The 25,087-nt window shown below is 54.2% G+C and overlaps 1 protein-coding gene across 1 annotated transcript in view; it reads left to right on the plus strand.

The window, feature by feature from the left end:
• The first annotated feature begins 260 nt into the window (after positions 1 to 260).
• NTN1 (netrin 1) overlaps positions 261 to 25,087 on the plus strand; it is a 79,223-nt gene continuing 54,396 nt past the window's right edge. Inside the window, exon 1 of the mRNA XM_038742112.1 lies at positions 261 to 1,389. Within this exon, the coding sequence (XP_038598040.1) occupies positions 261 to 1,389 (1,129 nt within the window). The remainder of the gene's footprint in view (positions 1,390 to 25,087) is intronic.

A 25,087-nucleotide genomic window follows, 5' to 3' on the forward strand; every position in this document is an offset into this window, starting at 1 on the left:
GCGAGGAGGGGAAGGAGCGCGCGGGGGTCGGGAGAGGGCTGGCCCCGGGGGAGGCGCGCCCAGTCGGGGCAGGGGCGCCGGGCGCGGGGGGCCCGGGCCTCCCGGGCCCTCCGCGCTGACGCCGGCCCTGCCTGTCTCTTGTCTGTCTGCGTCTGTGTCTCCGTCTTTCCCCCTCCGTCCCCCGCAGGAAGGCCGAGGCGGACGCGGGGGCGGCGGCCGAGCCCCGGGCCGAGCCCCGGGCGGAGCGGAGCGGAGGGAGCATGAGGAGGCGCGGCGCCTGGGCGGCGCTGGCGGCCGTGGTGGCCGCGGCGTGGCTGGTGCGGGCGGCGCGCGGGGGGCCCGGCGGGCCCGGGGGCTTCGCGGCGGCGGCGGCGGCGGCGGCGGCCGCGGCGCAGCCCGACCCCTGCTCGGACGAGCACGGCCACCCGCGCCGCTGCATCCCGGACTTCGTGAACTCGGCCTTCGGGCGCGCCGTGCGCGTGTCCAGCACGTGCGGGCGGCCCCCCGCGCGCTACTGCGTGGTGGCCGAGCGGGGCGAGGAGCGGCTGCGCTCGTGCCAGCTGTGCAACGCGTCGGACCCGCGGCGCGCGCACCCGGCAGCCTTCCTCACCGACCTGAACAACCCGCACAACCTGACGTGCTGGCAGTCCGAGACGTCGCCGCCGTTCCCGCACAACGTCACGCTCACGCTGTCGCTGGGCAAGAAGTTCGAGGTGACCTACGTGAGCCTGCAGTTCTGCTCGCCGCGGCCCGAGTCCATGGCCATCTACAAGTCCATGGACCACGGGCGCTCGTGGGTGCCCTTCCAGTTCTACTCCACGCAGTGCCGCAAGATGTACAACCGGCCGCCGCGCGCGCCCATCACCAAGCAGAACGAGCAGGAGGCGGTGTGCACCGACTCGCACAGCGACCTGCGCCCGCTGTCGGGCGGCCTCATCGCCTTCAGCACGCTGGACGGCCGCCCGTCCGCGCACGACTTCGACAACTCGCCCGTCCTGCAGGACTGGGTCACGGCCACCGACATCCGCGTGGCCTTCAGCCGGCTGCACACGTTCGGCGACGAGGGCGAGGAGGACGCCGAGCTGGCCCGCGACTCCTACTTCTACGCCGTGTCCGACCTGCAGGTGGGCGGGCGCTGCAAGTGCAACGGCCACGCGGCGCGCTGCGTGCGCGACGCCGCCCACGGCCCCGGGAACGGGCCCCACGGCGCCGACGGCCCCGGCGGCGGAGGAGGCGGCGGGGGCGGCGGAGGAGGCGGCGGAGGAGCCGGAGGGCTGGTGTGCGACTGCAAGCACCACACGGCCGGGCCCGAGTGCGACCGCTGCAAGCCGTTCCACTACGACCGACCCTGGCAGCGCGCCACGGCCCGCGAGGCCAACGAGTGCGTGGGTGAGTGAGGGTGAGCGGCAAGCGGGGGGACGCGCCAGGGGAGCCTCGGCCCGGGGGTGGGGGGGCTCCGGCCGGGGAGACGCGCCAGGGAGCCTCGGCCGGGCGGGGGGGGACTCCGGGCGGGGAGACGCGCGAGGGGAGCCTCGGCCGCGGGGGCTCCGGGCGGGGAGACGCGCCAGGGGAGCCTCGGCTGGAGGTGGGGAGGCTCCGGGCGGAAAGACGCGCGAGGGGAGCCTCGCCTGTGGGGCTCCGGGCGCGGAGACGCGCAGGGGAGCCTCGGCCGGGGGTGGGGGGGGCTCCGGGCGGGGAGACGCGCGAGCGGAGCCTCGCCTGTGGGGCTCCGGGCGGGGAGACGCGCAGGGGAGCCTCGGCCGGGGGTGGGGGGGCTCCGGGCGGGGAGACGCGCGAGCGGAGCCTCGCCTGTGGGGCTCCGGGCGGGGAGACGCGCAGGGGAGCCTCGGCCGGGGGTGGGGGGGCCCCAGGTGGGGAGACGCGCGAGGGGAGCCTCGGCCGGTGGGGCTCTGGGCGGGGAGACGCGCGAGGGGAGCCTCGGCCTGGGGGGCTCCGGGCGGGGAGACGCGCGAGGGGAGCCTCGGCCGGGGAAACGCGCGAGGGGAGCCTCGGCTGGGGAGACGCGCGAGAGGAGCCTCGGCCGGGGAGACGCGCGAGGGGAGCCTCGGCCGGGGAAACGCGCGAGGGGAGCCTCGGCTGGGGAGACGCGCGAGGGGAGCCTCGGCCTGGGAGACGCTCGCGGTCAGCTCCGGGCGGGGAACCTCCGGGCGGGGAACCCCCGGGCGGGGAGCTCCGCGCGGGAACAGGCTTAGGGGCTGCACGCGGGACAGGCCCCATCCCGCGGCCTGGAGCCGCGCCGCCGCCGCCACGGCCGCCGCCGCAGCCCCGAGCCCCGGTCGGGTGGGATCCCGGTCGGACGGGGGCCCGGCGCTGGAAGCCCCTGTCAAGCCTGGGAGCGAGCGGGTCCACGCAGCTCTCCCGGCCCGGCGCGTTCGGGCACCGAGACACTTTAATAATAATAATTATGGTATTTGTTAGGCGCTTACTAGGCGTCAAGCACTGTTCTAAGAGCTGGAGTAGATACAAGGTAATCATGTGGTCCCGTGCGGAGTTCACAGTCTTTAGCCCCATTTTACCGGTGAGGGAACCGAGGCACAGAGAGGTGAAGTGACTTGCCCAAAGTCGCACAGGAGACACGCGGCGGAGTCGGGAGTAGAACCCACGTCCTCTGCCTCCCAAGCCCGTGTTCTTGCCACTAGGCCACAGTGCTTCTCCTTAGGGCCCAGTGACCCGGAGACAGGCTTCCAAGCCCGCTTCTCTGGCCAGGGTACACGGGGCCCGGGCCCCGCGCAAGTGATGACCTCCCGCGTCCACTCGGGTCGCAGGGCGGTGGCGCCGTCAGCGTGGCCGCGGCCTTTTTCCTCTGGCCTCCGCGGCTGCCCCGTGCGCCGAGGACAGGTCCGGCGCGGGCCGCGCAGGGTCGCTCCGCGGAGCCCCCTCTCCCCGGTCGGGTCGGGCCGCAGAGCGACTTTCCTCACGGGACTAGAGGGGTTGCGCGTTTCACCATCATCATCATCATCATCAATCGTATTTATTGAGCGCTTACTGTATGCAGAGCACTGTACTAAGCGCTTGGGAAGTACAAGCTGGCAACATATAGAGACAGTCCCTACCCAACAGTGGGCTCACAGCGGAGCGAATTTTGCCAGGCAGGTGTAGACCCGGCTTGGGTCTCTTTCTAAGACGCGTCTCGTGTGGCCTGGTGGGATCGGCGGGCGGTTTGGAAAGGCGCGGGGTGGACGGGCGGCTGAATCGGCGGAGCCCGCGCACCGCGATTCGGAGAACTGAGGTCTACGCAGGTGGAGAGGGGTAGTGGAGAATTTGATATCGTCGGGTCAACAGAATCCAAGCTTTTTCTTCACGGACGGGGGTGGAGTGGGGCGTCTTTTGGGTTTGAACTCTCCATATCATTTCTTCGCTTCTTAACTGCACTCTATAAATTCAGTCAAAATAACTCCGAGTTTCTTACCCGGTTCCTGACAGGGTAAGAAAAATTCCCCAAATCCCACATTGGCTCAGAATGCCTCTGACCAACACCAAAGGTCGCAGCGACGTCGTCGTCGTCCCTCCCCTCCCCCACCGCGCCCTGTGGCCAGAGAGGCCCGACGGATGGACTCTTCTTTGATCCACTGTTCTGCCACACCGTATGTAATGCAGGGGTGACAATGGGACAAACTCAGAAAGGCTGTCCTTTAGGGAATGTTAGCGACAGAATGACCCCCGAAATGAATCTCTTTTGTGGAAATTCACATTATAGGCTTTTTCTGATTCCTTTCCTTTCATTCATTCATTCATTCATTCGATCGTATTTACTGAGCGCTTACTGTGTGCAGAGCACTGAACTAAGCGCTTGGGAAGTACAAATACAAATTGGCAACAGAGACGGGCCCTACCCAACAACGAATTCACAGTCTAGAAGACTTGAACATCGCCTGAGCAATCACCTCTTCGCTTTCTGCCTTCTCCCGGGCACACTACAGAGGACTGCAGTCTTCCCGAATACCCGTTTTGGAGGCTGGTTCTGATTAGTTGTGGCATACTGGGCTTTGGTACCTGAATAGAAGTCGTGACTATTTCTGTAGGTGCTGCTGTGTGCTGTCTGCGGCATCTGGAGGGAGGGCTCTGGGGGGATTCGGGTCAGAGGATGCTGTGTGAATGCAGCTGCCTTCCCGAAGGGGACCCCTCCACCTCACCCTGAAAGAGGGGGAGCCCCTGCCTCGTCTCCCGCACTCATCCCTTCTCAGCAGAGATCCTTTGTAAGCCCTCTCGACAGTGCACAGGCAGCAGTTGGCATCAACAAGGATGAGAATTAGCCATGGATTTGCTTCTCCTCATCTTTCTCCACTTAATAGTAACAATAATAATAATGGCATTTATTAAGCGCTTACTATGTGCAAAGCACTGTTCTAAGCGCTGGGGAGGTGACAAGGTGATCAGGTTGTCCCACGGGGGGCTCACAGTCTTCATCCCCATTTTACAGTTGAGGTAACTGAGGCCCAGATAAGTGAAGTGACTTGCCCAAAGCCACACAGCTGACAAGTGGCAGAGCCGGGATTTGAATCCATGACCTCTGACTCCAAAGCCCATGCTCTTTCCACTGTGCCACGCTGCTTCCTCCTCTTCCATCCGCTTTCCCCCTACTCCTCATCCTCTCTCCTCTCCACCCACGTTAGTTTACAGTCGTGGGGTTGTTGATCATCGTGGCATCTCTTTGTGGGTTTCCCAAATGCTCCCCGTAAACCCACTCAGCATTTTGTGTGGTTGCACACTGCCTAAATCAGGGCTTACACAGATCAAGTTAAGTGGAGAAATTGAGCCTTTATTTGGATAATCTGGACAAATAAATCGCCAAAAGATGATTTGGGACCAGAGATGGTCAGACTGGCTATTGGCATTGACCATCATTTTCAATCTTTGCTTGTCTTCACTTCCCCCTTAGTGTAGACACAATCTCAGGGTCTGTGGGCATCCTTCAATAGACCCCAAACTCACCCACTGAGATTACTTCTCAAGACTAAAACATCAGTTATTGTAACAGTGGGAACAACTTCAGCTCTGACGATTCTTGTGTGTTCCTGAAAAAACAAAGCACCCCAATGTTTAGCTGTGCTCCACAAAGGGAAGATAGAGTTTTTACAGAAACCTCACAGGCCCAGGAGAAAATAGGCATTTGGGGGTGGAGCATTACAGCTTCCCATATTTCAAACATGGGGGTGGAGGGGTTCTCCATGGCTTTAGCCTTATCATGTCAATTTGGCACTGGCAGTCTGAAAAGTAAACATAAAAATGATGTCTTTCAGAGGATCTACAACCAAAGCCTTACCTGTGCCAGTCACCTCTCCCTCTTTAAAAACATAGATGATGGTCAAGAAAGACAAATTCAAACTTGTGGGAGAAAACTGAGATCTTCAAACAATTAAATCAGTCAATCAGTGTAATTTATTGAGCCCTGGATGCTGAGCCCTGTGCTAGGCACTTGGGAAAGAACAATTCCTCAAAAATCTCCAATGGCTGCCAGTCAACCTACGCATCAAGCAAAAACTCCTAACTCTCAGCTTCAAGGCTCTCCATCATCTCGCCCCCTCCTACCTCACCTCCCTTCTCTCCTTATACAGCCCACCCACACCCTCCGCTCCTCTGCCGCTAACCTCCTCACTGTACCTCGCTCTCGCCTGTCCCGCCGTTGACCACCGGCCCAAATCCTCCCCCGGGCCTGGAATGCCCTCCCTCTGCCCACCCGCCAAGCTAGCTCTCTTCCTCCCTTCAGAGCCCTACTGAGAGCACACCTCCTCCAGGAGGCCTTCCCAGACTGAGCCCCCTTTTTCCTCTCCTCCTCCCCATCCCCCCTGCCCTACCTCTTTCCTCTCCCCACAGCACTTATATATATGTTTGTACAGATTTATTACTCTATTTATTTTACTTGTACAGATTCACTATTCTATTTATTTTGTTATTGATGTGCATGTAGCTTTATTTCTATTTATTGTGATGACTTGACACCTGTCCACATGTTTTGCTTCATTGTCTGTCTCCCCCTTCTAGACTGTGAGCCCCTTGTTGGGTAGGGACCGTCTCTATATGTTGCCAACTTGTACTTCCCAAGTGCTTAATACAGTGCTCTGCACACAGTAAGCGCTCAATAAATACGATTGAATGAATGAATGAATGAACAATACGGTAGAGGTGATAGACACAATCCCTGCCTACAAGAAGCTCACGGTCTTGAGGGGGAGGTAGACATTCAAATAAATTGAAAACTGGTAGGTGCCTGGCCATATCCTCCCTTTCAGAGGAGTCCTCAAAACTCTCCGGCGAGGGTAAACTCGGTGTGGGCTTTGGTTGGCCAGAGGGCTGGGGTTTCTTCAGAGAGGCTTCTCTTGAAGCCCGGTTTTGAGGTTGCATTCCCTTGGTTGCGGGTTTGGACACTTGAATGAGCATTGAGTGTTATTTTCATTGAGATTTAGAATTTCTTCCGGAAATAATTCAAACCAGCACGAAAACCAAGATGATGTATAATGTTACGTCCTTGCCAGCTCTCAGAAGAACAACTAAACATTCTCTCTGCCCATATGCATCAACATGTTCACATGCTTCGACATGTGTGCATGTGCATTTAGGCACCCGTGCCCATGGGGGTGTTTTCTGGGGAAAAGGCAGGAACAGTTTTAAACAACCCATATTGGGTGTTTTTCCTTTTTATTTTTCCAACCAACTGTGGTGCATATGGTATGTTTCTTAAATTATTGACATCATTTTCAATCAATATCCTCTTTGACCCCTGGAGCTGTGGTGGCATTTGCACTGGACAGTACATACTGCGGAAGGGACACCAGCCCGAGATCGTCGTGGCAGAGATGTTATACTCTGCTAAGGGAGGCCCTGTATCACATGGCTAGAATTGGAAAGTTGCTCCAAGGACACACCTGTGAGACCAAGATGCCTCCTTGCTGCCCAGGCCCTGTGGCTAGTGCCCCCTTCCCCACCCATGCCTACCATGATGGGATTCATGACTTCCTTGCTTTATGTGACTGTGAGCCCCATGTTGGAGAGGGAATGCATCCAATCTGATTAGCTGTATCTACCCTAGCACTTGGAACAGTGCTTGACACGTAGTAAGTGCTTAACAATGCCATTATTATTATTATTATTATTATTACTGTTATTATTGTTTGTGCTAAGCCCTGGGGCGAATACAGAATAAGCAGATTCAGACTGGGAGCTCTCGACTGGGGAAGACAGACACTTAGAAAAGAGAAATGATGCATGCTGGGGCTCAGCCTCGAGGCAGCCTGCCATGTAGGCTCCCCACCTCCCTGAACAGCTCTGAGCAGCCTTAGGACTCCCAATCCTTCCAGGGAAAATATCATGGCTGGGGAAGTGGGGCTAGCCCCCAAGAGGTCTGCTGGGCCCTGGAGGTGGCTGTGGCCCATGGATGCCTGTCCGGATGGGGGAGTCCAGAGTAAGTGGTGGACCTTCATACTTGTCACTCAGCAGCTGGGTGAGAGCTGGAAGACCACCTGGGAGATCTGGAGGGAAACGGGGAGTCTTTTCTTCATGAATGGTGCACCCTCATGTCTCACAGTCCTCATTTAAGGGCTGAGGGTCACTGATTGGCCTTAGTGCTTCATTCGGCCCAATTCCTGCCCCTCAAACGAGGAAAGATGGAACCCTCGCTAGAAAGCCCAGGGGACACAGCTGGTGGGGTCTCCTGTATCTCAATCTCTTCCAAACTGGGAGGAAAGGGCAGCAGCTGGGAAAGGGTTAAGGAGGGGCGGGTGGGAAATGGCATTTCTCAGGCCCTGGTGTGAAACTAGTAAGTACGGTTTGAGTGTGTAAACAGTTGCGAGCTGACATTTATCTCTGCTCTCTGGAGCAGCTGGAGCGAGCTCCTCCGCTGGGGTCCACATCAGCACGGGGGGGGAGGGGGGGAGGAAGGGAAGGAGGAGGGCCGTCCGCCCATCTGTAGGCCTGCACAGGAGAACCTCAGCCAGACGGTGCACCAGGTTGCCAGAGGCTGGGCTGGATTGCCAGTTGGGTTTTGGTTCAGTCACTGGGCCTTGGGAGCGAGCCCGACCCTCAGCACCTCACTGATGCGAGCAGAGGGAGGGGCCCAGAGAAGCAACAGATGGTGGCCCAGCCCTGCTCCCAAGAGTCCCCACCCAGGAGCCCTGGCCTCATGGGTCCGTTCAGCCTTGCCCTCCCCAGCTCTAGCCCCTGCTGGCCCCCGGTCTGGCTGACCAGAGCATTCATTCATTCATTCATTCATTCATTCATTCATTCATTCATTTATTCAATTGTATTTATTGAGCACTTACTGTGTGCAGAGCACTGTACTAAGCGCTTGGAAAGTACAAGTTGGCAACATATAGAGATGGTCCCTACCCAACAACGGTCTTGCAGTCTGGGAGACAAGAGGACCCGGGTTCTAATCCCGGCTCTCCTGCAGTTTGTTTTTTAAGAAACAGTATTTCTAAAGCGCTTACTATGTGCCAGGCACGGCACTAAGCACTGGGGGAGACACGAGCTAATATAATACTAATGATGGTATTTGTTAAGCGCTTACTTTGTGCCAAGCACTGTTCTAAACACTAGGGTAGATAAAAGGTAATCAGTTTGTCCCACGCGGGGCTCACAGTCTTCATCCCCATTTTACAGATGAGGGAACGGAGGCACAGAGAAGTGAAGTGACTTGCCCAAAACCACACAGCTGATAAGTGGAAGAGCTGGGATAGGATAAAAGCAGGCCTGGGACCTGGGCCCCGGGATCCCCAGAGTGCAGCTGACAGTCACTGTTCTCAGGACACAACCTGGCTCTGGCTGTGGCTCTGGCTGTGGCTCTGGCTTTGGAAACGAGACTTGTGCTCACTGGGGACCAGCCTCTGCAGTCCCCAGTCCCCATTTGCTTCATGGCGAAAGACGTCTGCTGGTTGAACAGAAGGCAGAGGACCACCACTCTTCTCTCATTCTTTCCAAACTGCTGGGCCATTGGCCTGAGGCAGAACTCAGAACGGAGAAGCCCCGACCCAGGCTCAGCCTAGTTCCCTTTCAGCCTGGCTCAGGCTCCTCTCTGACCTCCTCCCAGAGAAAAATGTGATCGTCAGAAAAGAATTTGAGACTGTGTGTGTCCAGAGTAAATATTGGAAAGGCGGTGGTTTGAAATTCAGATGTTCCCTGGAAGGAATCCCCTCCTTTTTGCTCCCAGCTGGGATCGATATTTTTTTCCTTGAGATGAGTTGTGCTTTTCATTAAGTGAGGTTTTTTTTTTTTGTTGGGGGGGCAGGCTATTAAACCAGCATTGTATTCTTAATGGACTTGTATGTTAACACTTTGAAAGTCCACTTGGTTGTTATTCTTGTTATCTCAGTGGCATCTCCTTCACGGGGTCTGTCCAGCTGATGGCCATGGTGGCTTTGCTGTAACCAACGTCTCTCCTCCCGAGAGTGAGATAAAAACACTTTTTGTGGGACGAGTGAGTATGTACCATTTCTGCAGAGCCTTTGAGAAAAAGCCTAAGGAACAGCCTCACCTTGGGTGTCCATAGTGCCTTCTGCTCAGGATAGACCATCATTAGTTAAGCCGAGAACAGTGCCAATTCAAGTTAATTGACTTGAGTGGAAACTGCAAAAGGGCTCTAGCATGCTAATTTACTCCTTAATTAGTGTATAATTTTTGCACATTGTTAACTCAGTGTCAGAACAGACAGCAGTCCTCCAGTTCTGAATGCCATTCCCTCGGACTTTCACAGAAACCTCGCAATCATCCTCTACAGCCCCTGCCCCTGCTCCAAGAAGGCAAGTGACTGACCCACCAAGAAAGGTGACTGTCCTTTCTTGAGTCCCTTCTTCTGTGTCAGGTTGAGCTGCTGCAGCCCAAAAGCAACTGACTAGCATCTAAGCCCAGGTGCCCCAGCCTTAACCACCAGCTGCATCGCCCTGTCACTGCCAGTGCATGTAGGCAGACTTGGTCAATCAATCAATCAATCAATCAATCGTATTTACTGAGCACTTACTGTGTGCAGAGCACTGTACTAAGGTTTACCCAAGGTCACTTAACCAATCAGTGTCTCAATTCTAGGCAGCTCAACCTCTGTCCCCTATGCAGTGCCCTCTTCCCTTATAAGATTGCTAGGTCCTAGGGCAGGCTTTCCTTTATTCCAATCTTCCAAGCCGAGCAAGCGAGTGAGCCATTGGATCCTTTTCCTGGTTTCTGATCCTCTGTCGATTCCTCCAACCACCAAAGGAACTATTGAGGAAGGTGGGCTTGTGGAAATCTTCTAGTGTTCCTCTCCTCAGGCTTTACCAATTCCAGAGCTTGCCAGAGCCATTTCTGTACAGGGGTAACCAAGAAAACCGTGCTAGAACCATAGAGTGTTCCACCCTTGTGCCAGAGCTGGATCCTGGCCTGGGTACCAGAACCCTTGGCTCAGATCCTCTGTCACCTCCGCCTGGGCCCAGGTGCCTGAGAAAGCTGACTTCTTCACTTCTGAGGGCATAGACTGTGCTGAGCAGGGCTAGTTCCTGTGTGTTGGTGGCGGGGGGGGGAAGGGGGGGCGGGGGGCGGCGGGGAGCGCAGAGGGTGGCGGATGTAGAAGGAAGTGTGATGTGTTCACTGACATGGGGCCCAGCCCAGCCTTGGGGAGTTGGGCGGTTAGTGAGGTGAGGTAGCCAGGTGCCGTGGGTTTTCCCCTTCTCGCTTTTCCCTGTAAATATGAAAGTGCTATAATCCTTTTTCAAAAATGAAAGTAGTAGTACTAGCTCTTACCAAGTGTCAAGCATTGTGCTCCGCATTGGGTTTAGACAAGGTAATCAGATTAGAAAGAGGGCACACAGAGTCTAGGTGGCTCTGAACTGGCAGAAAGAACAATGACCAAGGAAAATAAAATAACAGCAAATTACAAAATCAACAATCCAAGATAACAGTGTCAAACGGTAGCTAAACACAAGGACTCCAGGCCCAGTCTTTGTTTACAAACCGGGCAGCCTCTCCAGCCCTCCAACGGCGCTGCAGGTTCCTGCAGGGCAGTGGGGCTTCTGTCCAGCCTGGCTCTGGCTTGAATCAGCAAGGCTGAATTGATTCAAAGCCAAGCTTCCAAATCAGAAGTTCCCAAGGGCCTTGAAGTGTGTTTAAGGTTCTTTGAGCTATCTCCTCCTCCTCTTCCTCCTTCTCATCCTCCTCCTTGTCCTCCTCAACTTCCTCCTCCTCCTCCTCATCCTCTTCAATCCTTATCCTCCTCCTCGTCCTCCTCATCCTTGTCCTTGTCCTCCTTCTCCTCCTCCTCCTCCCGTGGTGGGGAAACAGAAAGAGCCTTGGGGACTCAGGCAGCTGGAAATTCAGGCCAGGATGTCCTGCTGGAGATGAGCAAGGGTGATTCTCTGAGTCCATGGCCTCTGAAGAGGAAGTGTGGGCCCTGAGTGGTCACCATGGAGCCCATGAGGTACCAGGTTTGACCAGCAAAGGGCTTGGGCCGGCCCCAGCGGAAGAGGACCAAACAGTCAGGAAGAAGGAAGGAGTGGGGCCATGACACAAATCAAGAAGGGAAGTCCTCCTTTGTCCTGGGCTCTCCCACTTGAGTTTTCTGCCTTGCAGCTGTCAACATAGCCAAGGAATCACCATCATCGATGATATTTACTGAGCACTTACTATATGCAGAACACTGTTCTAAGCGCTTGGGAGAATACAATAAAAAATGTTGGCAGTCAAGTTCTGTGTCCAAGATGATATTATAATAATGATGATGATGATGATAATAATAGCATTTGATAAGCATTTACTTTGTGTCATGGACTGTTCTAAGCACTGTGGTAGATACAAGTTAATCGGATAGAACACAGTCCTGGTCCCACCCAGGGCTCATAGTCTAAGTACAAGGGAGAACAGATATTAAATCACTATTTGATGGTTGAGGAAACTAGGCACTGAGAAGTTAAGTGACTTGCCAAAGATCACACAGCAGGCAAGTGGTGGAGCTGGGATTAGAACCCAGGTCCTTTGGCTCCCAGGTCTGTGCTCTTTCCCCTAGGTCACACTGCTTTCCAGTGACAGAACTGTTGCTGCAGTCAGTAGTGAACAGTGATGGCACTGAGAGACCAGTAATTGTCTTGGCTGTTGGCCCTGCTGCCCTCTGACACTAGCTTCTTGCCTTGGCTTCCTCTGAATATTAGGGCCCCTTAAGATGCCACCTAGACCCAGCCTCTTCCTCAGCTCCCTGGTGAGCAGCAGGAGGAAAAGTTTGGATGGCTTCCCTCAGCCTCTTTGTCTTGCTGGTCCTGTAGTGGAGGGACCTGAGTTCCCAAGGAGCTGAGCAACCCAGCCAGAGCTACAGATTATTACACCCCTGGGCTTGCAGAGGAGCAAGGAGTATTGGAAGAGAGGCCTCTGATTACGTCCTCTAGGCAGAGAGCCGCCACAAGGCAGAATAGAGTGCAGTTGGGCAGGCTGGTATAGTAGCAATCAATCAATAATATTTATTGAGTGCTTACTCCATAGAGCACTGTACTAAGTGTTTGGGAGAGTACAGTAGTTAGTAGACCTGATCCCTGCCCTCTGGGCACTTACCACCTAGCAAGAAGCAAGAGGAAGCCACCATGATTGTGACTGTGGTTTTGAAGAGGAGCCCTGGGATCCTGAGGGTGTGATGGATGCCCCAGCATAGCCACTGTGGAGTGGCCAGGCAAGACAGCAGGGTGGCAGGAAAATCCTCCTCTCATCACTGTAAACCCCACTGCCTTCAGACTCCCTTCCTCTTTACATCAGACAGACAGACCACTACTTTCCCCATATTGAAATCCTTCCCAAAATCCCATGTCTTCCAAAAAGCTTTTCCCAACTGATTTCCCAGCACCCCAACCCATATTAGCCCTTCAGCCGAATCTTTAAAATTTATGAGCTTCTTTACACCCTCCTCAGGACTCATGCACAAGTGTCTGGCTCAGTTTTTTAGGTTTGTCTCTCCTAAGAGTGGAAGTTTCTTGAGGGCAGGGAATGTGTCACATCTTTATTCTATACTTTTATTCAATCATATTTATTGAGCACTTACTGTGTGCAGAGCACTGTTCTAAGTGCTTGGGTGAGTATAATACAACAATGAACAGACACATTCCCTGTCCACAACGAGCTTACAGTCTAGTGGAGGCGGGGGTGGGGGCGGAGACAGACAATTGTGCTCTGCACACAGTAAGCGCTCAATAAATACGATTGAATGAATAAGTGCTGTGGGTCTGAGGGGGGGAAGAACAAAGGGAGCAAGTCAGTGTGACTCAGAAGGGAGTGGGAGAAGAGGAAAGGGGGGCTTGGTCAGGGAAGGCCTCTTGGAGCAAATGTGCCTTCAGTAAGGCCTTAAAATCAGGGGAGAGTAATTGTCTGTTGGATTTGAGGAGGGAGGGTGTTCCAGGCCAGAGGCAGGATGTGAGTGAGGGGTCAGCGTCGAGGTTGGCAAGATCTAGGTACAGTAAGAAGGTTAGCATTAGAGGAGGGAAGTGTGTAGTCTGGGTTTTAGTAGGAGTGTAGCGAGGTGAGGTAGGAGGGGCCAAGGTGATTGAGTGCTTTAAAGCCAGTGGTGAGGAGTCTTTGTTTGATGCTGAGGCGGATAGGCAACAACTGCAGTCTTTTGAAGAGTGGGATGATGTCCTGACCGTTTTTGTAGAAAAATGATCTGGGCAGCAGAGTGAGGTATGAACTGGAGTGAGGAGAGAGAGAAGGCTGGGAGGTCAGCAAGGAGGCTGATGCAGTAATCCAGGCGGGATAGAATAAGTGACTGTATTAACATGGTAACAGTTTGGATGGAGAGCAAAGGATGGATTTTAGCGATGTTGTGTACTTCCCAAGTGCTTAGTACAGTGTACTACTACTACCACCCCAGAGCTTTTCTGGTCCAGTGGCGGATCTGCTTGAAAGATCTGAGCCCAGGGTGAACAGCCTGGTCCCTCAGCACAGCAGCCAAATGGCACTTTAGAGCACACAAGTACATGGTTCCCCGTTGGTCTGAGAATGTTATGGTTGGTTATTGAGCCAGCCTAGGGTTCCTATAGAGCACCCTCTTTTCCATCCTCCCCTCCCTTCCTCCTTCCCTCCCTCCCTCCCTTCTCTTTCCCTCCCTCCCTCCCTTCTCTCTCTCTCTCTCTCTCTCTCTCTCTCTCTCTCTCTCTCTCTCTCCCTCTCTCTCTCTCTCTCCATTTTTCCCTCCTTTCCTCTCCCTCCCTGCTTTCATCCTTACCTCCTTTCTTTCCTCCCTTCCTTCCCTCCTTCCCTCCCTCCCCTCCATCCGTCCGAGGGGAGCCCTTCTCTCCCCCTCCATCTGTTCGAGGACTCCAAGCAGCACATGTCCCATTCCTCCGGTGCCCTTGGACAGTGGTGGTCAGTTCCTCTCTCTCCTTGGCTCCTGAGATGCCGGGAGCATTCTTCTCCTCTCCCTTCTGGGAGCCACTCTAAATCCTTCCCCTGGCTCTCGTCTCATTGTTTCCTCTCATGGGAGGAAGGAGACGAGGATGGGCTACCAATCAGCCCAGGCGCAGTTGAAAGGTGGAGAGACCTTCAGGATCTCCAGCTCGAGAGTCCGCAGGGTCTTTTGAGAGTTGGTGCACTGGTGAAATTTTGAGGGAAAGGAGAAGTGCAAGCATGCAGACCGTCTAAGCTCCTCAGACACCTCTGAGTGTCTCCCTGTCTCCTTCCTAATCTAGGGACCCCTGCCCAACTCTCCACTTGCCCTGCCCCTGCCCAGCTCCTGCCCAGCCCTATCCCATGGGGCAGGGGGCTGGATGCTTTGGGACCTGTCTTGGGAATGCCTAGATGGGTCGGTGGTCCAGATGGATTTGGAACTGACCCGTCTCGTGGGATGAGAAGGGGTCTTCTTTGGGGCATGGGGGGAGGAGGGCCGTGGAACCCCAGGGCTGCTGGCTGGGGGAACCCTGAGCCAACAGAGCACTGGGAGTCGCCACCGAAGGGGGGGAGCCTTCTCACAGGCTCTCATTGTCAGGCAGCTTACAGTGAAGCTGACTTCAAACAAAAAAGGGTTTTCCCCAGACAAAGAGGGGCTCAGCCTGGCCCACACCAGGCCAGAGCTGGCACTTGAGCCTGGAAAGTTGCCTCTTCAGAGGCTCCCGGCTCTGCCGTCCGAGCTGGTCCCACCCCCCGCTTCCCCAGTGCTACAGAACCTGCTTTATTCAGCTGCCTGGTTTCTCATTGTCACCGCCAGGATCCGTGTTAATTAGAGTTAATTAATGGCAATACCAATCATAATACTTTACACGTAAGGACGGCAGAGCCCGGGCAGGCTGCAGCCTCCCCACCCCACCCCCACTGGGTAAGGCTGCTTCTCTCCCCTCCCCCCTCAGCCGCCAGAAGAGAAACAGCAGAGAATCGTTCGTATTCATGGGGCACTAAGCAGTCCCCTCGCCCCACCTCGCCCCTGCCTCATTCCCTGGGGATACTCTGCCTGACCTCCCCCTGCCTCCGCTGCTCCAGGCTCCCCCAAGCCAAGCCAAGCCATCCTGAGCCCCGCTGATGGCCCTTCCCCATTATGCCCATGGAGCCCAGAGCCAGGGCAGCTGTGAGGCTTGAGGACTCCTGCCTTGGGAAGGAGACCTGCTCTACCCACACCTTCCTCAGCTACTTAACGGCTTTGAGGTCAGCAAGTCCCCAGGTCATTGGCCAGAGCCCCAGGGAGGGCTGGGTTGGGCCCATAATTCAGGGGGCCCACTTTTTTGAGGGAGGGAAGGCAGGTCTCCGTTCTCTTGAGACCAGCTGACTAAGCTTCACTTTGCAGGTTCAGATAATGTAGTCCCTGCTTCACAGTTCTTCTTCCACTTTCCCTTTTTCCTCCCTTCCCTCCCTCCTTCCCTCCCCGCTACCCTATCTCTTTCCCTTTCCCCCTCTTTCTCTTTCTTCTTGCCACAGTCTCTACTGTTGGACTCTGAGCCATGAGGGGCCTAGGATTCCGCTCATCTAGCCACAAATCTTTTTTACCCTCTTGTGGTATATTGTTTTTGTGCTTTTAATTTTTAATTTTTTAATAGTATTTGTTAAGTGCTTACTATGTGCCTGGCACTGTACTAAGCACTGGGGTAGATACAAGCTAATCAAATTGGACACAGTCCATGTCCCACATGGGGCTTGCAGTTTTAATCTCTATTTTACAGATGAGGTAAAGTGAGGCACAGAGAAGGTAAGTGACTTTCCCACTTGCCCACATTGTTTCATTCTTCCTTGTGCCTCACCTGCTCTCACTCCCCTCCCTTATCTTTAGATTGTGAGTCCCTTGAGGGATGGGAACTGTTTCTAATTTTCACCTGTGTATTTGTTTACCGACATTTAGTACAGGGCTCTGCCCAAGGTCAGCACTCAATAAATACCACTAGTACGAATGACCAGAAAGCCACCGTTTTGGGTGTTTCCTCTCCTGTCTGAAAATACTCAGGGCTAGTCAGAAGCTCCAGATGCGCAAGGTGAGAGCTTGGACTCCCGCAGTTCCCAAAGTCATTGCCTGCCTTGCCCCCCCATCCCCTTTGCTCCCTCACTCTAATGGGAGTTGTCTATGCAGGAAGTCAGGCCCTGCTGTGAACCAACATCTAGCTCAGCCTTGTACCCAGGTTCTTCCCCCACCCTTAAAGTTTCCCGGAGAGCAAAGCCACTCTGTTCCTGCTGCCTTGTTAGTGGCCTACAGCCCCGGATCAGTCACTCGATTGCCCCAAACGATGCCAAAGGCTGCAGTCTCCATCCTCTGATCCGGGTGCCCAAGAGACCACTGGGCTTGACTTCTGCCCACTGGTCCTTGAACCAGCCAGCCATAGGGGGAGACAGTCAGATGCAGGGAAGAAATTGGAAAAGGAAAGGATTCAGAAATAAGGGTGGAAGAGGCACAGGAGAGGCAAAGGGCAGGCATCAGGTGAAACTAGCTTGGGTGCTTAAGTCGGAGCCCTGCAGCCAGGAGCACCCACACCCCTAAAGCTCTGGAGTCTGCTAAGAAGAGCTGGGGAACCTGGCTGATCCCCTCCTTCCTGCTTGGCTTCTCTAAGGAGGAGTAGTATCTTTGGTCGAGTGTGATGGCAATAGCCTGCCTCCTTGCCTTTCAGACTAAAAACCATCGATTTGTTGATTGATTTCAGACTGACTGGAAGGTTGAATTAGGATAGGGCTACGCCAGCCCTGCCAGAAGCAGTGAGGAACCTGAATCCAACACTCTGACCCCAGCAGGCACCCACTGCTAGCCTGGGACCTTTCTTTTCTGGTGCCCTTACCCCACGTCCCTGAACACTGGACAGCTTGGGCTTTCTGGACCAGAGGCTTGTGAGAGTAGTGGAGCCACTCTGAGGTCTAGGTCCTGCTTGAGGTGGAACCTGGGGGTTTGGGGGAAGGTGGATCTTCTGCTTGCCAGCCCTGGAAGTGGCCTAGTCCCTCCCAGGACCTGACAATGTTCAGTGCTTGCAGAACAGGCAGGCCCCTGAGGAGAAGGGGATCAGGGAGACTCTACTGCTCCCACTGTACTCCAGGTGGCCTCAGACTTCACTGTGTAAGGAATGAGGAAATCCCTTTCTGATCTTTTCCAAAGATCTCTGAAGAGAGAGCACATAAAGGAGAACTCTGCAAGGAGGAAACAGCCAGAATGGTATTTAGTGAGGAGAAAACAATGTGATCAGCCAAAGCTGCAGCAAGAGGAAAACAAGTTAAAGGCAATTTGGTCAATGACAAGCCAGTCCTTCCCTCACTGTGCCTGCCTCCTCCTCGCCCTGCCCACCTCCTCCTCCTCCTCCTTGTCTTACCCACTGCCTCCTTGCCCTGCCCACTGCTTCCTCATCCTGCCCACCATCTCCTCACCCTGCCTACTCTCTCCTCACCCCACCCACTATCTTCTTGCCATGCCTACCATCTACTAGCCACACCCAGTTTCTCCTGGCCAGTTCCATCCTTCCCGTGTCTCTCTAGGTCCTTGTGTGCTAACAGCCTGTCTAGACAGAGGGGCATGGGTCACCATGAGTTTGGGTAATGCGTGTCCCCCTGCTCGTGCCCCAGCAGACCAGGACCCCACGCTTCTGCTCAGCCATGACTTACTCTACTTTGGGCAGAAAGACAAGAAAGGGGTCATAGGTTAAGGGAAAGCGACCTCACTGGCTACTTGGCCTGAGGCCAAGCCAGTGGCTGACCTCACTGGCTACTTGATCTGTGGCCATGTAAGGTGGTTGACCTCCCTGGCTACTCAGCCTGAGGCCATGTAAGATGGCTGGCTTCCCTGGCTACTTGACTTGAGGCCATGTAAGATGGCTGACCTCACTGGCTACTCTGCCCCTGGCCACATAAAATGGCTGACCTTTCTACTCAGCACCTTGGCTTATGTTTCCTAGCTCACTGAACCAGATCATTCGCAACTACAGTCTAGTCACGGAAACAGAGAGGCTCCTTCCACTTCTTTTGCCCTCCAACCTCTTCCTTCTACCTCTCCCAACACACAGTCCTTCCTGCCAGCACCCCTCTCCAGGGAAGTATCCTCTGTCTTTCAGGTGGCTTCTGCGGCGTGTTCAGTGCCCCGTGTAATAATGCATGTCATCACCGGGTGGTGGGCGGGGGGGACGGGGGCAGGTAGAGGGAGGGTTAGAAGGAGAAAGTCCAAGAGTGGGGCTCTCAAGCAGGCTTTGAGCTGGGCATCCACTGTGGGTCAGATCACAGTCCTGATGGGAGGGACCCAGGCACTAAAATGGGGAAAGTCCGTTTTCTCTTTCATGTGCCTGGAGGAAAACTGTTACTCATCAGAACCCCTGGCTGTGAATCACGTTGATTGGAAGGACCGGTTTGTAAAAGCTTGTTTTGGATTCACTACCTCACTGTCAAAGGTTTCTTACACTTCTAACACACCCTTAGTTCAAACCTGGTCTCTGGGGTAAAATCTTTTTTCCCTTCCCCCTCTCACCCACAGAGTCACCAAGCCGGCACAGAAGGCATCTATGTCTGGGTGAGAGGGATGGAGGGAGGCAGTGGGGGAGGGGGGGAGGTAGAGAGGGAGACAGAAAGGGAGAGAGAGAATGAGGAAGAGAGGGAGGAAGGGAGGGAGAAAAAGGGAGGGAGGACTAGAGGGCCGGAGGGAAAGGCTCATATGCCTACAGGCTCCTGGGACTTGTTTGTCATTAGAAACACTTCCTTGGAAGATGATCAAGACCTGAGTCTTGGACCTTCCCAGGGGTCCTAAGGACAGCATCTTTGGGACTCCCGAGCTTTCGGTGTGTGGGTGCAGGCAGTCACCCAAAGGCCAAGTTTCCAAGCTGGGCAGTCCAGGTTGCAGGAAAGATTGAAAATCATTCGCACAGAAGAGGGAGTTGAAATCTTGAAAGTAGATGAGGTCCAAGTGCAAGAGTAGAAGAGGAGGTAAAAGCAAATGCCCCAAGATCGAACCTAGAGGGACTACCACCAGCGTAGGGAGGGGAGTGAAAGGGGAGTCAGTGAAGGAGACAGAAGCGTCACCAGAGGCAGGGCTAAACTAGGAAAGAACCAGGTCCGTCCTGGAAACCAAAGCTGAATGGGTCGAGGAGACAAGGAAAGCCAGCAGCAGTGAAGGCAACAGAGAGGCCAATAGGATGGGACTGTAAATGATGCCCCTCACCCCTATTCAGGCCAGCGGGCCATCCGATCCAGGATTCTACTGGCGGCGAAGTGCACGGAGGGGAGAGTGTGATGGTGAACCACCTTTTGAGGGTCCTTGTGTTTAGAGATGCATCTCCCAACCCTGTCTAAATTTCTCCCTCAAATGACCCGGCACAGACCTGGTATCCAAAAATCTAAACCAGGGGTGGGCAGTGATTTGGTAAGCAGCCACGGGCTGGTCATTTGTGAAGAGTAGGGGTGTGGAGGAAGGGGAAGGTGGATTTGACTCTGAAAAGTGCAGTCACATCTGCCCAGGGTTCCTTTTTGCTATCCCCAAACGAGCTATGAAGACGCCATAGAGCATCAACCCCCTCGGCCACAAGTCTTGGGGTTACGGCAGGGCCACAGGATGTAGTCCCGGAGGTGAATTCAGCTTGGGCTTTGTCTTCTTCCAAACTGGACCCTTCCTGTGCATTCTAACTCTTTTTCCTTAACATTTCCCTCCAATAACTCATCATGGCCGCTCATCTATAAATGTATCCAAACCCTCCGCGAACCTATTGATATTCTGCCTGCACAACTTCCTGTGGTAACAAATTCCATATGCTTACCACCCGCTGGGTAATGAAGTGTCAAAAAGGATTAGAACAGAGAAGAAAGCGAGGGTTTGGCTAGAAGGAGGTCACTGGAGACCTGTCAGGAGAGGGAAGATGGTGAAGGTATGGATTGTAGCCGTTCGGGGAGAGAATTAGAAGAGAGCAAATGGGCAGAGGATCAAGGTTGCTGATTGGAGGGTTTCACCACAAGGAGAAGGGAGAAGGTGGATCGATGGATAAGCCGTTGGAGGCTTGAGTTTTGGAAATCCTTTATTTAGGCCTGGGGAACACTGCGTGTGTTTTAAAGGCCAGGAAGGAGCCAGGAAAGTTAGGGAGAGGGATGGGATCGGGAAGGTTTAGGGCAGGAGCCAGATTTCTTCTCAGTGAGAGGGGTGGAGGTCAAAGGTGTGGATGGAGGCATTGACCTTTTTTGCACAAGAGTGCTCTCTTTCCCCACAGGGTGGGCTGCCCTGCCTGCTTTATTGCAGAGTTGCTCTGTCCATTTACCTTTTGCTTTTTCTGTGACCTCTTCAGCACCCACACCCCTCTCTCCCACCAGTGTTCAGGCAGACAGGAAATGTGCTTGATTAATTAATTGACTGTTAAGAGCCCCTGTGTGCTGAGGACTCTACAGGAGAGCTGTGGGGAGTTACCGTGATGTGGAGAAGTGGCGTTCCCCTCCTCTAGGGGCTCCCGGTCCAACACACCCAGAAAAACTCTGTGTTCATTGTCGGTGGAAGGAGCAAGATGGAAGAGAACCCCGGCAGAGAAGTGGCCTCCCAGTGATTCCATCACTGAAAACTGAAGGCCCCTCTTCCCCTCTGTCCTGTCCCCTGTCGATGTCCACACCTCTCCAGATAGAGGGAAGGGGGCAGACCCTCAGGCCTCGTGGCTTTTTGTCACCTCCTTTGGGCTATCAGGGTCTCTGCCAAAATGCCCTGCAGGAAGATAGAAGGAGCCCTGGGATTGACCCTCTCCGATGTGACAGGGTTGGAGTAGGAGGAACCCCACCCCACCCCCCCGCCGCCCCGCTGCGGTCTGCTAGCCTGGCAGCTCCTTCCCAGTTTCCTTGGTTCTGCCAGAGAGAGCCCCCTTCATCCACTGCTTCACCACCAGCCCTCCAGAGTGTGAAAGCCCTTTAGGCTTAACTGAGTGCTGAATGCTGAGACCTCAGCCCTCCTACTTCAGGATGGAGCTTCGGGCTTCTCAGGTCTCCAGATCCTGCCCTGGTTGGGATCCCTCTCTCCAGGGCTGGATGGCAAGTGGCCTCCCCATTTTACAATTAGAGGGAGAAACTGAGACCCTCAGAGGAAATGGACCTCCCAAAGTCTCCTAGCAGAGTCAGGGATTAGACCAGGAATATCCTTCCCTAGTCCAAGCCCTGCGAGCCGGCCCCCAGCCCCTCCTGGTCCTCTGAATCTAAAGAACATTGTCCAGCCTTGCCAATGCCCCTGACTTTCTTGCTGTGGCCAGCCCAGCTGAGAGAGGCTGGGATCAAGGACCCTGCCTCTGGGCACCTCCCAGCCCAGGAGAGTTCTGGTGGGCACAGACAGGCTGGGCTGACTATGCCTCCCTCCCTCCCCTTCTCCTCCCCCCTCCCCAGGAATTTCCTATTGTGGCCTTTGCAGCAGACAGCTCTGCTGGTGTAAAAAGTGCTGGGAAGAAGATATAAGTGGAAACTGAGTTTTTGAAAAGTTATTTCTTAGCTTCTTTAATGAATAACTTAATTTCCACTTTATTGGCTTTTTGTTATGCCAAAAGACTGAATGGCATTGTTTCTTCCCAATTTTATAATAAAAAAACCCAGCAGACTTTCCCTGCCAGCTGTTTCAGCTTTATTGTGGATTAATCCCTTCCTCCACTTTAAATCATGAAGCCAGTCAAGTTTTTTCCTTTTCCAAAATAACTTGAGTCTTCCCAGTGATGTCTTTTCTTAACTGCTGAGATCCTTTGCCATAGAGACTACACATGCCCCACCCCGATTTGCTGCTCTTCAGCCAGCTCCTTATTACATCAGGGATTTTAGAGTTTGACCTGGGGCTGGGAGCAGAAGGGCAACTCGAAGCGAGGACCTAGGGAGGGACAGGGCAAGTGGGTGGGGAGGGGGTCTTGTCGGTTCCCTCAACCAGGCTAGGGGGCAACTTTCCCTTAGCGAGTGAGGCCTGGCCTTTCTGGCCCCACGCCTTACTTTCCTTCCTTTCCCCCCTTATCCCCCTCCCTTTCAGGCCTCTTACTCCCCCGGCCGAGTTTCCCCTGTCACAGTCACCCTGGCCTGGCCGTGCCTCCAAGCAGGCCAGATACCTGAACGTCTGACTGTAAGCATTCTGTGGGCAGGGAATGTGTCTTGTCGGTTCCCTCAACCAGGCTAGGGGACAACTTTCCCTAAGCGAGTGAGGCCTGGCCTTTCTGGCCCCATGCCTTACTTTCCTGCCTTTCCCCCCTTATCCCCCTCCCTTTCAGGCCTCTTACTCCCCCGGCCGAGTTTCCCCTGTCACAGTCACCCTGGCCTGGCCGTGCCTCCAAGCAGGCCAGATACCTGAGCGTCTGACTGTAAGCGTTCTGTGGGCAGGGAATGTGTCTGCTATATTGTTATAGTGTGCTCTCCCAAGCACATAGTACAGTACTCTGCACACAGTAAGATCTTAATAAATACGATTGATTGATTAATTAGCTGTGTCTTCAAACAAGCTGCATCCCTGGGGGCCCATCCGCAGGGCATCCCAGGTATTTTGTCTCCGTTCTGCATAGAGCAGTGAACTGGCTCAACTCCTGGTTGACGCCCCCTGGTGGTCCCCCACCAAAACGGCGCCAGGACCTGCCTTGATGTCAGCACCTGCAGTGATTGAAGGCCATTTCAACCACCTCTCCCAGTCTTCCTGACCCCCACATAATAATAATAATAATAATGATGGCATTTGTTAAGCGCTTATTATGTGCAAAACACTGTTCTAAGCGCTGGGGGGGATACAAGGTGATCAGGTTGTCCCACGTGGGGCTCACAGTCTTCATCCCCATTTTACAGATGAGGGAACTGAGGCCCAGAGAAGTGAAGTGACTTGCCCAAGGTCACCTTGGGCATCATTGGCCTGGATGGCCTTGGGGGAAGCAGCGTGGCTCAGTGGAAAGAGCAACGGGCTTTGGAGTCAGAGGTCATGGGTTCAAATCCTGGCTCCGCCAATTGTCAGCTGTGTGACTTTGGGCAAGTCACTTAACTTCTCTGGGCCTCAGTTACCTCATCTGTAAAATGGGGATGAAGACTGTGAGCCCCCGTGGGACAACCTGATCAACTTGTAACCTCCCCAGCGCTTAGAACAGTGCTTTGCACATAGTAAGCGCTTAATAAATGCTATCATTATTAGTCTTCAACCAGGTAGGACAGAGGTCTTGAGCGTGGGCGGGGAAGGGGCTTTACCTGCACTCCCAGATCTCACTGACCCACTGTCAGTCAGTCAACTATATTTACCGAGTATTTACTATGTGCAGAGCACTGTACTGACTGTTCGGGAGAGTACAATATAACAGACACATTCCCTGCCCACAGCGAGATTACAGTCTAGAGGGGCTTTCAGCAGCTGCCAACAGAGCACCTGTGGGCCACTCAGCAGTTCCTTCTCAGAGGAAACAAGGGAACAACTGGCCTGTGGCTCCTGGGGAGGAAGGGATGACGGGGATGAATGAGGCTGTTGGGCAGGGGCCCGGCTGGCCAGGGGCTGGGGAGAGCAGTGTGGGTGAGAATCTAATTAACACTTTAAAAATTCCTCCTGATGGAGATCAATCAATCAATCAATCAATCGTATTTATTGAGCGCTTACTATGTGCAGAGCACTGTACTAAGCGCTTGGGAAGTACAAATTGGCATCACATAGAGACAGTCCCTACCCAACAGTGGGCTCACAGTCTAAAAGGGGGAGACAGAGAACAGAACCAAACATACCAACAAAATAAAATAAGTAGGATAGAAATGTACAAGTAAAATAAATAAATAAATAAATAAATAGAGTAATAAATATGTACAACCATATATACATATATACAGGTGCTGTGGGGAAGGGAAGGAGGTAAGACGGGGGGATGGAGAGGGGGACGAGGGGGAGAGGAAAGAAGGGGCTCAGTCTGGGAAGGCCTCCTGGAGGAGGTGAGCTCTCAGCAGGGCCTTGAAGGGAGGAAGAGAGCTAGCTTGGCGGATGAGCAGAGGGAGGGCATTCCAGGCCCGGGGGAGGACGTGGGCCGGGGGTCGATGGCGGGACAGGCGAGAGCGAGGTACGGTGAGGAGATTAGTGGTGGAGGAGCGGAGGGTGCGGGCTGGGCAGTAGAAGGAGAGAAGGGAGGTGAGGTAGGAGGGGGCGAGGTGATGGACAGCCTTGAAGCCCAGGGTGAGGAGTTTCTGCCTGATGCGCAGATTGATCGGTAGCCATTGGAGGTTTTTGAGATGTGGGTTGGGAGACATTCTCCCCTTCCTCTTTGCAGTCTTTGTGGCAGAGTGTGAATCCTGAGCAGACCCAGGAAATGAGGGTCCAAGCCTGGCCTACGGAGTCACTGGGGTCTTGAGTCTCCCAGTAGTTGAGGAAATAGTATTTATTAAGTGTTTGCTATGTGCAGAGCACTGTACTAAGCATTGGGAAAAAATATACATATGGGACGCTCCAGAACTGAGATGCGAGAATAAAGGTGCAAGAGCAGCCTGGCCTAGTGGATAGAATACGGGCCTGGGAATCAGAAGGACTGGGTTCTAAGCCTGGCTCTGCCATTTGTTTGCAGTGTGACCTTGGGTAAGTCATTTCACTTCCTCTGTGCCTCAGTTGCCTCATCTGTAAAAAATGAGGATCAAGACTATAAGCCCCATGTGGAACATGGACTGTGTTCAACCTGATTATCTTGTATCTACCCCAGTGCTTAGAACAGTGTCTGGCCCATAGTAAATGCTTAACAAATACCATAAAAGCAATGGCTAGGGCATCGGCCAAGAG

This window comes from Tachyglossus aculeatus, unplaced genomic scaffold (assembly GCF_015852505.1).
Source record: "Tachyglossus aculeatus isolate mTacAcu1 unplaced genomic scaffold, mTacAcu1.pri SUPER_34, whole genome shotgun sequence".
In the NCBI taxonomy this organism is placed as follows: domain Eukaryota; kingdom Metazoa; phylum Chordata; class Mammalia; order Monotremata; family Tachyglossidae; genus Tachyglossus; species Tachyglossus aculeatus.